Raw genomic sequence first — 15,333 nt, forward strand, 5'->3', positions numbered from 1 at the left:
CTTCATATGAATATGAAATAGACCGTAAGTATGAACGCATTTGTGGTAGATAAGATTTTTCTTTTAAAATTATTACAAGAACACTTGTTAACACTTGATTAATTCATGAAATACAGTGTTTTTAATTTATAATTATTTGATTTGAACTTGTTAATATGCGCTTTTAATCATTCAAAAATCTTCGAACATTCCATCAACTGCAAATACCGTCACGTAATTAAAATAGCATGGATAAGTTTGTACTTTTTTCCATTAAATTTCATTATTTCAGAGCCACTAAACCCGGAACCGCTTAAATGTACCTCCTCTTTGGAGTAGGTATTTTCACAGTTGCAGGCGTACATCGACTTTTTTTTTTCCATGAAGACGTTTGAGTTTTTGTTTCTTCAGAAATGTCAATGGTTTTTTTGATTTTAAATGTTTTAAGTCTGACCTGGAAGGTGTCGTAAAGGTATAACGTTATTTTCGAGTTGAATATTTTCGTGGAAGTAAATCCGATTGCTTAAATATGTTCACGCGAATTCCTCAGTAATCTCATATTAGGTAAGTAAATGTAACCTAATAAATTTTATATCGAATATTTGTTTATAGTCTTCTCCGGTATAATAATATAATATATTGGTATATATATTTATTATTATATATTTGTATGGTTAATTTTACAAAAATACAGTTTTATTGTTTAGTGTAAAATAGGTAATAAATTATAATAACAATGTCGATAATTATTGGAAACTTGAGAAATAGGGTGCGTTACGATTGCAACCTTTTTCACTAAAACGATTCCGTACGTTCTGCCTAACCAAACTTGGCGCAACGTTGCCGTTGTTCACAACCATGAAAATTTGTAATATAACTTATTTTAGGAAATTATTACTTATATTTGAGTTTCATAAACGTTACTGTTATTATTATTTTTAGACCAATATTTTTTGATAATCTATTTAAAACTTTAAAGTTTATGTTCTAATACAAAAAATAAAATTTTATAAAATAATTATAGATTATAATTAATTAAATAATTTTTACTTATTCTGATGTTAGAGCAACAAATAGTCCTAAGAGTTTCTTCAGAACTTTTAACGCTCAATCCTATAGTGCACATCCACCAATATCCTTTGTCATTCAGTCATTGAAAAAAATGCAGGTTGAAACCAATATAAAAATATCTACTGTAGAAGAATATATATCGAAAACTATTTCATCTAAGGATATCTATATATAAGGGTAAAATAAGCGATAACAATCTGGTTTACAAATATAATATTGGTATAATGTACACGTCAACAAATATAGTTATTGCATAAATATTTTTATTGAAGTACACGTTGGCAGTGGCGCGCAATAGGAGTTTTATTGAAGCAGCTGCTTCGTGATTAAAATGGGGTGGGTTGATGATGTGTGACAGAAAAGTTCAATACATTATTTGCACATGTGACATAAAATATTATTATACATTATTTGATTTGAACTTATTAATTTTAATATTTATTTATCTACAAGTATAAATGAATTGTGACTTTGGATGGGTTCTCGACACACATAGGTGCTTCATTGGAAAATAAACTTCGCGCCGCCACTGCACGTTGGCATCTTTACACTCATTTTCGTACTCGATCGTAGTGGTTTAAAGGATTAAGTAGAAAAGTCGTACGCAATTGTGCAAACATACCCAATCATGTATCACCGGAGGAATAAACAAGTTAACATTGTAGGAAATATCCACTCCTCTCAAATACATGTATTTATCAAAGATCATCACTGATCAGTGAACACGTATGATAACATTACAATGATATTCATATACTGTGACACTGAGTGATAGCCATTGTATTAATTACCTTAATGTTCTAAGAAAAAATCTATTAGTTAATTCAAAGATAATAAATAACTTAATTAATTGATTTTTAATACATTTTTATACATTTTATATATTTTAATTACCAGAAACATAGTACAACACATTTGTTTTAAAAAATCATAGTTAAAGAGTTACAATATAATATTAAAATATCTACAATATATTATGATTGTCCTACTGTTCAATTGTGACATAAGTAATTAATTATAAAAATAAAATAAATTTTATCGCATAGTAAATATAAACTTAAGTTTTTTCTCATTTAAATATATACTAGAATATCTTAGTAAATATGGAAAATTGAATGTTGTAAAATTCCACTGTTTCATGTTCATTTTATTTAGATGGTGGATGTGTTCCTTTAATAGTAGTTCTATGTAGTATTCTGAGACCCACTTGATTTCTAGGCGCTTGTGTACTTGGGTGAGCGAAATGACCAACAGCTAAGTTATCAGATATAATAAAATCACCGGATTCCCACTAGAAAGTATGAAATAATAATGTAAGAATATGTAAATTAGTGATAGTTTTCAAATATATTTTTTTTTTATTGAAGAACTTTCAGTAAGAACTATTATAGCTCAAAAATTACAGAATTATATACAATGGTTTATTTAAAACACATTTAACAATAAAAGGTCATTCAAATATAAGGTTATAAAAAATATTAAGACTTCTATTGCAATAAAAACTATTTTTGCCACGAAAATACAATAATTATAAGCAAAAAAAAGTAAACACATGACAACATTGAAATATAATATATGTTAAAAATATACTTTTATATTCATTTTAATAAATAAAATTGTAACTTGAAAGTTATTTAAATCATACAGAAACTACATTTTCTATACCAACATTTTTTGGTTGATACAGTTAATATATTATTTAAAATTATTATTATAAATATATACGATTAAGTAAATAAAGTATAATAAGTAAATATATACGATTAAGTGATAAAACTAAAAAGAAAACATATTTAGCTATCAATCAACTAGTTTCAGTCTAATAAGGATATTTCAAATAATGTAATATTATAAATTAATTACAAAAGTTATCCTACTTTGTAGTAGTTTTAAAAAAGTCTATTCACCTTTCTATGGTGGGTAAATAAACATAAAATACAAATTTTATAGAAACATTTAGTTTAAATTAAATAGATTTTTATCTTATTAAAACATAAAATTAATTTTTTTCTATTTTAAATAAAGTTCTGTTGAAAAAACAGTTATAGCTGTGACTATTTGGTAACACTTATTCCGTTTTTATTATAAAAATATACTTGTAAAAATTAATATAGTATTTTTATTAGTATACTCAATATTTAACAAAAAAAAATCAACAATTAAAAAAAAAAACCCTATTTAATTGAAAACTATTATAATTTGTTGATAAATTTCCATGGAATATATTTTTTATTTTTTAGTTAAAAATCCTATGTTTATAATTTCAGATGTATGCTATCAATTTTTATTTATATTCCAAGATAAAATTTCTTTTAATAAAATAAAAACAAAATTACCTTATGTGTATATATGTATTTTCCATTATCTTGATTGATTTTATTATTTATTGAACTTAATAATTTTTCATATTCTTCAGTAGTGGCAATTTTTTCTGTTGGAAGTTTATAGTCCCAAATAAAACTAGTAGTCATTCCCAAATGAAAACACAAAACCTACAAATAATTTTTATAATATAATAGTGAGATAAAAATACTTAGTGTTAATCAATTAAGCATACTGGTTTGCCTGTTAGAGGATGACTATATATCAAAGGGTGTATGGGTCCATATCTTCTGTCACTAACCATCCAAGCTCGATTCCAACAATCATAAGTTTCTTTGTCTAATCTTTCAATCAGTTCAGTTAATGGAATAAATAATGTATGCCCTTCTTTAGGCACTGATTCCATATGATACAAAGAATAACTAAATGGTGCTGGTTGAAATGTTCCATCAATGTGCCAACCTGATCGCCCAACACCTTAATAATATTTAATTAGGATATTATATTAGTAGTTATATTATACAATATAATTCAAATGTGTAATTAAAAATTAAGAAGCTAAACTCTTAATTCTATAATTTAAATATTTTTTTGCTAATATAGCGTATTTTACTATATAAAACATTGCTAATGAAGGCTTATGAGGTTAATACTTTTCATATGAACTATTATATACATAACATTTGTATTAGTTATTTAATAAAAAGTCTTTAAATAAGAATGAATCAATTTATAATAAAAATTTTTTACAAATATTTATAATAATCAAACTTTTTAAAATCATTCCAAGTTTATACCCATGACCTGTTTGTAATGTATACTATAAGATACAATTGTAATACTAACAATTTTTGTCAAATATAAATACATCAAAATGTGATCATTTTTGTTATTATTTAATGTTTAAATGTCTTATAATTATTACTATATATAATTTAATCAATTAATAGCTACATTTAAATGTATGGTTCAATACTGAAATATTTTAAAGAAAACATTTTAATTATATAAAATATTTTATTATTCTATTTAAGTAAGTACTTGCAAAAATAAACTGTCAATACATATAAACACAAATGTTAAATTTAAGTAAATGCAATAGATAGATATAAAATAATCTAGACTTAAGTTTAAAAATCATAAAATTAATTATATAAACAATATATTTAATATTTGTTACCTGTACATCCTTCATTTTCATCATTAGATACTCGAAACACATCAGGATGAGGTGATTTTGGATGTTTGTAAAAGGTAGATTCTAGTTCTCCAAACCAATGGCTGATCTCAACATGTCTATCACCACTTACAATACCTTGATCTTTAAATATTAAAATTCTATGTTCGGTAACATCTTTTTTAATCTCTTCAATAACTGTAACATTATTGTAAAAAATATGACACAAAATACTTTACGATAAAACAGAAATTTTAAAAATAATTTATAAAAATTAAATGATTTGTTTTTAATAACAGTAATAATTAACTATAAAAATAATAAAATTTCTCATACTTTTAGGTCTATTTTCAGTTTTCAAATCAATTCCATATACTTCACATCCTAAAGATTTAATGATTTTTTTCATTTTACTATTTATATTTTTCGAAAGCATGAAATCAGTTTTATGTATAAATACATACGTATAGCATAAAATACATTTTAAATATAATATTTTAAATTATTTTATAATAATTTTGAAAATATAATACCAAGTTAATAATATATGTAATTTTATATAAGTTAAGTTAGAAAAAAAAATTTTAAAATTGATATTGGACGCTTGTTATCTATTCTTATGTAAATATCAAATAATTGTATGATAAGAAACAATCACAGTTGTGTTGTACAATTGGATCTGCGCCGTGATAAATCCAAACGTTCCAAGTGCTTACCACGCATACGCCGGGACTTTTTGACATCTATAGATAATAAAGACTTATTAGGATCTGTTGACAACATAGTTACTTATCAATGATTTCAATACTTATCCGAGTATGAAATATAATAAATAATAATAATTTAGTGGCGTACATAGTGGAAGGGCTAACGGACTGAATCCGCCCCCTCCCATTCCCGTATTATTATCATTTTTTTTCATGGCTGTGAGCAAATAATATGGTGTATTCATATAAATATTAAATATACTACACTACATTTATGTCGTAATAATTTCATTTCCCATATGAACTTTTAATTATCAAGTAAATAAACCTTAATAATTATTCACTTATTAATCTAGGTACAATTGGGATAACAGTTTGCATTAAAATACATTGGTTTTTATCATTTTTATTGTATTAATTATATACATAATTTAGGTATATAGATCAAATGCACAAAAATATACGATTTCAACAAAAAAGCTATCAATAATTTATATTAATTCTAGTCATCAACATTTTTTGTAGTGGAAATTTCTTCTAATCGGGCGCCCATGCAAGGTCCAGCTTTTACATTAAAAATATTAACATGATCATGTTGTGAATTGCACCATGTTACTGATCAGTGGCGCATACAGGGAGGTTAAGGGGTTGTAACCCCCCTCCCCCGAAATTTTCTCCAATATCTAGGTTAAAATTTACAAATTTTACAAGTTTGAAATATGAAGAGCTAGTATTGAATACCTAGTATTCATTAGTATCATTGATTATAGAATATTATACTATTATCAATGCTATTATTTAAGTCAAAATATATTAAGGATTTGCATAATTTTGTCAATTGTAAAATGTGTTATATTTTTACCTTGACCCCCCTCCCCCGAAAAAAAGCCTGTGTGCACCACTGTTAGTGATAATCTTCTATCCTGAATTAGTTTACCTTTGATCTTGGCAGTTTCAGCATCTTTTCTCATTTCATATTTAATAACTAATGCTGGAAATAATGTATCCAATATATACTCAATCATGTCACCTAATTGTAAAAAGTGTGTTATAACATGGTTTTCATCATTTGCTTTACATCCAGACACTAATAATTGTGTTGGTCGATGATCAACTGAAATTTAGTAAGTTTTATTTTCTCGTACTTTATTTTTAGCTTCGAGTAATTTGTTAGCAATAACTACTTTTTATTTCATTTGATAGGCATTTTTGACTGTCCCAGATGCGGGTATGATTCCAAGAGCTTTCAATTTATTTCTCAAATTCATGAATTTTTTTTTCAAACCTAATAGTTCTTTTTTTTATTACGTTGCCCTCGTTGTTTTTTAATTCATAAATCAAAATCAGTTAATAATAAATTCTTTAACGCTTCTTGTTTAGCTTCAATAGTTTATCCTCTTTGGTGTGAGTTTTTGGAGGTAGACCCAGGGGTGAAGTGACCCACCGGGATACCGGGAAAAATCCCGGTGGCCTAGAAGCTAAATGGCTTGCTAACCTGGAGTATAAATAGAATAAAAAGATAGGAAAATAATGAATAAAGGTCCCCAAACACTGCCGCGGTGGTGGTGGTGGTAGTGGCAAAGGCGGTGACGTTAATGTGTACACACGTATTGTAATGGGAGTACGCACACTGCAGCAAAAATTCGGACGCGGTAAAATATTACCGCTGCGATATTTATAAAAACCGCAATATGCTCGATTTCACCGCCACCGCGCAGCGGTATTTTCAATTGACTTATCAAATATACGCTAATAATACCTATACTATCTAATATATATGGTGTATATTACGCTTTAAGCGGCCCATACATGGTTAATAATATTGATCAATATTTGATATTGTCAATAATATTGAACAAATTAAAAATATCTGATTTTTATTGACCCACTGTCAATAAAAATAAATTAATAAAATAAATTTGAAATCTTCAAATGTGTTACCAGTGGCTAAGTAACGCAGAGTCAAGGAAAGTCATTGGCTGGCTGAAATCGATTCTCGCATTATTGTATTTTGTTTTTTTAATAATGGAGTAACTTAAGTTAAAAGCTCATCATAGCATGACTCGTTCATTTTTAAAAAAATTCGATAATCTTCAGGTTGGTTTAATCGTAGCTCAAATAACAGATTTTCACAATTATACTTATTTCGCTTTTGCAACCTCTCATTAAAAACCAAAACCTCTGCTTCCGTTTTTTCTTTCTTTTATTAAGAAAAGAAATAGCTAGAGCAAGAGCTATTATAGTATTATCTAAATTATCAGACATAATTGTTTATAATTCAAATGCATAAATTGTTTAAAGCGAATTTAAATCTGATTTACTATTTGATAACGGACCTGGTAATTTGATAATGATATTATGTTTAATAATTTTTCAATAATATTGATACGTTGATGGTCATCGTCAATGTTCGTCGATATTTTTTCACTAATATTGAACGTGTATGGGCCGCAGTAGTTTAAACTTCGTTTATTTCCTAGGAACTATTCAAGTTATAGTTTAATATATTATTTAACTTAATTAAAAATAATCAATCCAATATTATATACATATATATATATATATATACATATGTAATGAATATAATATTTACAATAGTATAAGTACTATAGTACTAACGTACTATATAGATGAATCGTCAATTTATCAACGAAATAGGAATTAATTAATTAACTATACAATTATTGTATGTAATATATAAATATATTATGTTTATAGTGGATAAAAATCACCACCGCCACCGCCGTAATGTGTTCAGGTCTGCAATTTTAATATCACCACCGCTAACGCCACCGCGGCAATGTGTGGGGACCTTAATACAAGAATTTTCTATCGTTTATTTTATATATTTATATCTAATTCTTATGTGCGCATGAATATATGGTCGATAAGTGATAATCACCATAAAAAGTATCGGGATTTATCAGTGTACCGGGAATCGGGTAAGATAATAAGACAACAATCAAATATAAAAATAACTATTGGGGCGGACGACGTATTAACTAGGTTTTTTTCTCTAAAACCACTCAATAAGCCGTAATATTGAAACACGTAAACACGTTTTTTGTACGTGTTTTTTGGTGGTGTGGCGTCCTCTTAATCTAATAAATAATATTATAGTCACCATGATATTAGCACTAAAACAAGATTACTAAAATATTGTTACAGTGTTACAGTAATCGTATAATACAGTATGATGATGGACTAGTGGAGTACCTACATATTTATATTTCATACGTATTAACAAGGCTTGTTTTAAATATCTTATTCATTTCATATTTCTTTTTGAAATGAATGATAATAATAAAAAATGGTGGTGCTGAAAGAGATAGGGAAAACAATAAAAAGTTATTAATATTAAGTGGAAAAAAAAATGTGTGAAATTGGATTCATATTTTTGTAAAAATGTTTGGTAGGTACTTATGATAAATTTTAAGATATTTTGTATACCAAGTTGATTATTGCTCTATCTAAAATATCCAATAATGAAAGTTTTAAACCTAATATATTAGATCTAAAGCTGACGGTATATTACAGAGGTGGCAAATCTTTTTTGGTTCAAGTGCCAAATTTTACAAATTAAGGATTTGAAAATCGTTTACGTGCCCAAAAAAAATGATATTTTCTAAGAATAAAAATAAAATTACAGATATATTACATTATTTTTATTAAATTTTTGTAATTCCTAGTGAAACACAAACAGTAATCGTTTCATTGGTCGAAAAATGTATTTCCTTCAATTTTATTTAATTTGTTATGGCTTTCACAAACATAAGTTGACGACAAATATGAAAGCACAAGGAATATTGTCATTTTTAAAATACATAAAATATAATTATAATTATTATAATATTATATAATTAATTATATAAATATAGTATAAATAATATAAAAAAAATATATTATTTGTCTCTTTGAATTTCTTATAATCAACATTTTTAAGCAGTATAATATTTTTTTTGTATACAATTTTTAATAATTTCAATTTATGGTCGTGCCATTAAAATTTGGTCAGCGTGCCACCTCTGGTACGCGTACCATAGGTTCGCCACCTTTGGTATATTATCTTCATTATTGAAGTATGAAAATATTCTCATTGCACAAATATTTATGAAAATATTTTCCATAACAGACTTTTTATCCAAATATTTACTAACGAGTAGCTTAGATTTATTAAAATGTCAACAAATGGTCGAAAGGACTTTAGAACAAATAAAGAAACTCTAACGAAATATAGAAAATACAAAAATTACATCTGATAAGTTCATAGAAAAGACAAAACGCCTAATTGATCTAGAAATTGAAAATACTGACGATGAAAAAATTAAGGAAGATTCAAGACCAGTTTGAAAATAAACATGTAAGAAGAAAAAAAGGGTGGCTGATTATAAAATAGAAGAAGAAGAACTAATCATTAAAGCTGCAAAAAAATTTGAAGTTGGAGTATATAATAAAGTATTTGATACTTTTATTCAAAGTATGACTACAAGATTTATTAAAAATAGCGCATTGTTATAATAATATTGTTATCACCTATAAGACAACGACAATATGAAATTTTTCAAAATTTGGAATTTGAAATCCTAAATCTTTATAAAATATAATACTCCGAATATAATTTGAATATTAACTTGAAAATGCCTACTTGTTGGGTTATTCTAAATTGTAAGTATTGAGAAAGTACTGGTAGCGATATTCATTTTTTTACGTATGTACAATTAAACATTTTTATGTTTTGAAACAAGTGTAGGTCCCTAAATACAATTTTAAATATTATAATTCTAAGTTTCTAATTAATGATGAAATTCGTTTAGAAAAATGGTTGTTGGCTATAAATCATTCAGGATTTATACCCAAGAAGTCTAGCCGAGTATGTAATATCCATTTTTTAAAAACAGATTTTGTTGATAGTCCAGGAGTAGTTATAAGTTAAGACATAAACCCTGTACAGTACCATCAGTTTTTCCTGGTAGACCTGTAGCATCAAGTAAAAAAAAAATGTTAAAAACATGTTTTATGCATATGTAGTTAATTAAAAAAGTATTCTTGACCATGTTTCCTTGTTTCATAATTCATAAAACATTACGATTTAGTTATATACTTATATACTTATATACTTATGTACATGGTTATATCCCAAATGTATGTATATTGACGTAAATACTACATAGGTAGTATTAATTAATGGTTTGGTGTAATAATATAAGACAGAGAACTGAGAAATAACAAAATTTAGGCAAGTTCTCATTTATAAATAATAAATCTATAATATTAATATAAATGATAATAGTCTAATATTGATAACGTTTGTTTATCGTGTTGTCTTCTTTGCATATGGCGTCGTGTTTCAGATTATTTTGTGGTGGTGTATTTGAAGACGGCTATCTAGTGTTATTATATATCTGTGGTTTTTATTTTACGATTTATTTATTTCTGGTGTGATATTCGTATCTGAGTATTAAAATATTGTTCTATTGTCATTCGCCACTATGCCTGATAATTTAATTAATGACATGTTGAATGATGGAATAGTAAACTACTCTTACGAAAAAAAATATGAAATAAAAAATAAAAGACCGTGTCCCTTTTATCATATATACATATAAAGTTATAAATGGGGGGGGGGGGCTGTAACGTATTATTTTAGTGTCTCCCCAACTTAAATACACGTGCTTCACCACTGTGATATACATATCTCATTTTATTCTAATGCTTATGATTTATACAGTTAACAATAAAGAACTATAAAATATGTTTGTGTTATTATTTATAATACAACAATAGTAATCAACAACAAATTGTATGCAATTATTCAATTTATCCTCCACGAGCTACTATGTACAAGTCCATTTTATTCAATGCTCAACTTGGAAAAATTAAAGAAGGGGGACTCTGTTTACTTTAAAAAAAAGAGCGTCCCCAAAACTTGTTAAGCGTTATAATAATTACTATTATTATGTTACAATTATTGTAACATAATAATAGTAGGGGGACGCTAAAATTTCTGAAAATTAGTTGGGGTACTCCATCCCCTTACTTTCCTCCTCAAGTCGAGCACTGATTTTATTGACATATGATATTTATAACAAAATTATAATATATATATAGTATATATAGTATGTTAATTAATGAAAATATTATTCAAACATTACGTTTTAAAATACCTTCGATCAACATAACATAATCAAACGATATACGTACATAGGTACACATATGTACACATTACATACTATATGTATGTATGTACTGTATATCAGTGGCGTAGCCAAGGGGGGTGGCTAAAAGGGCTATACCCCCCCATGGGCCGTGTTTATATGTATAATGTATCTTGACTATTTAATAGAATCAATGAATGCTCGTTTTAATCAAAGGCTTATTGATGTTATGCCACTTGAAGGACTTTTTCCGGCCAATTTAAATATGTATGACGATAAAAATATTATAAAAGCTGCTAAAATATATGTCCAAGATCTCCATGATGATACTTCATCTACAATCAGAACTGACCTGTTCATATGGAGACAACAATAGAGTAAAAATACTATTCCAAAACCGAATTCTGCTCTTGATTCACTCTCTCATCACGCCAATCTTCGACCTAACATTAAAATACTATTACAATTATTCGCCACGTTACCAGTTACCTCTTTCACTCCGGAAAGAACGTTTTCAGCACCTAATCGCTTAAAAATTTTTTTAAGAAGCACTATATCGGAAAACAGACTGAATGGGTTAGCTATGGCTTATATAAATAAAAAAAGAGCAATTCGATAAAAGTGAAATAATAACTGAATTTGCCAGAAATTCGCCTAAGAGGATGCAGCTGTCAGAGTGGAGCAAGGGACTGAACACTAAAACCAAAATTATTATTATTATTATAAATTATATATTAATAAATATTTTTAAAACTATACTAAAATGCTTGAATTAAGTTTAGAAACTTGGTGGTAGATGGTGGAGGGGGTTAAGGGTGAATTCTCGTATCCTCTCTTACCTTACTTATCCAAAAAAGTGGTTAGCCCCCCCCCATTTAAAAATCCTGGCTACGCCACTGCTGTATATAATATATAAACAAAATTGCCGCAGCTTGTATATCGACTTTTTTTTTTTTGGCCTCTAGTGTTTTTATGAAAGTGGAAATTGGCCCACCAACCACAAAAGGTTGAACAACCCTGAAATAAAATATTCCTTTAATGAATCGATTGGCTCCTCGTGGAAAAATCATGCGCTTTTTTTCCGATCACTTTTAGCATATAATAAGAATTTGGTCTCCTTGTCTCTAGTCTCCATGATCACAAAACGTTACACAATCATTTTTCTAGGATGAAAATTTCAATCAAATTATTGTGATTTATGATTGTATTACAGTCAACAGAAATAGATATATTCTGTATTAATAAATTGCAGACAGGTAATTACTATTAAAACTATAGACAGTGCCGGATCCAGGATATTTGGAACCAAGGGCTGATAAAAATTCAGATCCCTTAAATAGGTAGAAGTACGTAAATGACTTTTTAATTTTTCATAAACTTAAGAGTGCCTTTATACCAACAAGGCCCGAGACGAGCATACCCAGGGCCATTCTAAAGCTGGGGTGAGTGGGCTCATATCCCGAGCCCCGAGACTTGACCTTATCGTTTGGGCCCCGCGATCACGTATTTAAAAAATCAAAAGTTTTCTTTATGCAAAGATTTAAAATAATACTAATTAATTTTGAATTTTTATTTTACAATATTATATTTTTAATTAACTGCAATTAATTAAGAAACACTTATACAGGTTACACTAAATAAGGGTGTAGGTAAAGATTATTTATAGAGAGGTTTGATACATTAAAGTTATAATTATTTCTATTGTGGGAATGCTAATTAAAATCTGTAAAGGAAGTTAAAATGCAATTTAAATAAATAAATAAAGCGTTACTTAAAATAAGTGAATCTACAAAAATACCGGAAATTAAAAATGTGTTACAAATTCGTGCCAAGTTCAGCAATAGGTATGGTATTAATTATCAAATAATATCAAAAAAATAAATAAAATTCTATAAAATTAAATAATTTCAAATGATTTTGCTGTAAACAATTTGAAAAACAGTTTTATATGATTTGTATAATTTATATGAATTTTATTGTAGAGATAATGGAGGCCCATAGTCCATTATCTTAATATTTTTACATTGTATTGGCTATTATGATAAAAGCTTACTTTTTGTATACTTGTTACCTAAACATTTTAATATAAATGTGTTTGCATGAATTATATCATGCAATATTACATTAGTAAATATGAATATATTATATATATTTCAATAATACAATGTATAATTATATATAATTATACATTGTATTACCAACATAATATATTTTCTGTTCATTTAAATAGTAATGTGAAATTTAAACTAATTTAAGCTGTGAAAAATAATTTATAGATTGTATATTATTTAGCTTTTACTAAGGAATATAAAGGTGATCATTAACTAAAGTTTCAACATTTCACTGTAAATGTATTTACCAACATACTATTTAGTTAAGTTAATTTAATGATAAGAAACGAATTTTATTTACTTATCAAATAATTTTTAAAATCAGTGAACCATCCTATAACTATCATAAAATTATGATAATGATAGGATGGTTCACTGAAAAATAATAATAATATGATTTATTTTTTTAACATTTTAGTATGTTAGAAGACACTAACACTGAATTATCGTCTCAAGTATAATTCCTATTATACTACTCGTATACTATTACATAATATAATAATTATTAAAGTTTATTATGAATGTAAAAAAGTATGATAATTTATTTTAATAAATATCTACCTATTACAAGGATTTATTAATATGACTAATACAGTGAAACCGTATTGATTATAAATTTTATAGCATCTTATTATATTATACTGTATTTAAGTTTGAAAGGAGGCGAGAGATACCTACACAAATTAATATTTCACCATTTCCACCATCTCATACTGTTATTTACATACCTACTAATTATTATAAAATAAGCGATTAATAAAATTATCATGTAAATTTCATTTTCTTGAATATTATCGATATTCATTATTCTACGTAATAAGATAATAAGAGAGGTAGTTGCACTCTATTTATATATATATATATATATATAGGATTGGTAAATATTATTTATAGGTTTTCATTATAAGGGTTATATTATTGTGACATAGTAAGAATAATATATTAAAGGTGTATGTATTAGATTTACCTAATAGTTATTAAGTACATGTACATTTATAAATATAATTTGTAAAATAATATTTGTTAACATATTTACATAGTTTGTAAATATCATTACGAAAATACGGATTTTTATGTACTTCAAAATACTAAAATATGCATGTATGTGTGTGCTAAAAAGTAACAAAATATGCATAAAGAAGAAAAATACACGGAAATAAATTAATATAATGTTTGTTCAAAAATTCAGATTCAAAAATAAAGGAAATATTTAGTTTTTAAACTAGAGAAATAAATTGAAATTAATATCCGCATTACACATATGCAACGTTTAATAGGCAATAACACTATATTGATTGTAGGTCAAACGGCGGCCATTATATTATTAAGGTTAAACGAGCTACCTATAGTCTATACATTGCAACTTATATTGGTTCGTTTATGAAAATTCTATTTACCAAATCATTGGTCTGCATTTCACGTTTATTTGGGGATGCAATGTTATCATAGACCCTAACTGTTATTGATTCAAATGGATATAAAAAATTAAGTTTATTTTAAGATCTATCAAGAAATATGATTTTCACAACTGTTGACAAATAGTTTTTGGTCAAAAGAAATTGTTACTTAATGTGTAACAGTTTTAAAAGTTAGGTAAGAGTAGCATTTACATAGTTATTAGTGATTTAAGTTAATAAATCAATACACATTTAAAAAAATAAATAAATATTTACATAAAAAAAAAAACACAAAATGGAAATTAATTGGCTAATAAAAATACAGAATACTCTTAGCCTCTCCTATAAATGTATGTATATTAATTATAATTATGAAAAAAAATATTTATATATATTCAATTAAATATTTGAATT

At 26.4% G+C, this 15,333-nt stretch overlaps 1 protein-coding gene across 1 annotated transcript; it reads right to left on the bottom strand.

The window, feature by feature from the left end:
- Positions 1 to 2,013: 2,013 nt before the first annotated feature.
- Positions 2,014 to 5,014, bottom strand: LOC112689155 (putative dioxygenase Mb0100). Its single transcript, XM_025562707.1, has 5 exons — positions 4,886 to 5,014; positions 4,553 to 4,747; positions 3,608 to 3,849; positions 3,387 to 3,542; positions 2,014 to 2,341 (listed from the first exon to the last, which is right to left on the bottom strand). Exons 1-5 carry the CDS (start codon positions 4,983 to 4,985, stop codon positions 2,198 to 2,200), a joined length of 837 nt encoding a protein of 278 aa, XP_025418492.1. The 5' UTR covers positions 4,986 to 5,014; the 3' UTR covers positions 2,014 to 2,197.
- Between the last annotated feature and the right edge of the window lie 10,319 nt (positions 5,015 to 15,333).

The sequence above is a fragment of the Sipha flava genome, unplaced genomic scaffold (genome assembly GCF_003268045.1).
Source record: "Sipha flava isolate LNK unplaced genomic scaffold, YSA_version1 111_pilon_pilon, whole genome shotgun sequence".
In the NCBI taxonomy this organism is placed as follows: Eukaryota; Metazoa; Arthropoda; class Insecta; order Hemiptera; family Aphididae; genus Sipha; species Sipha flava.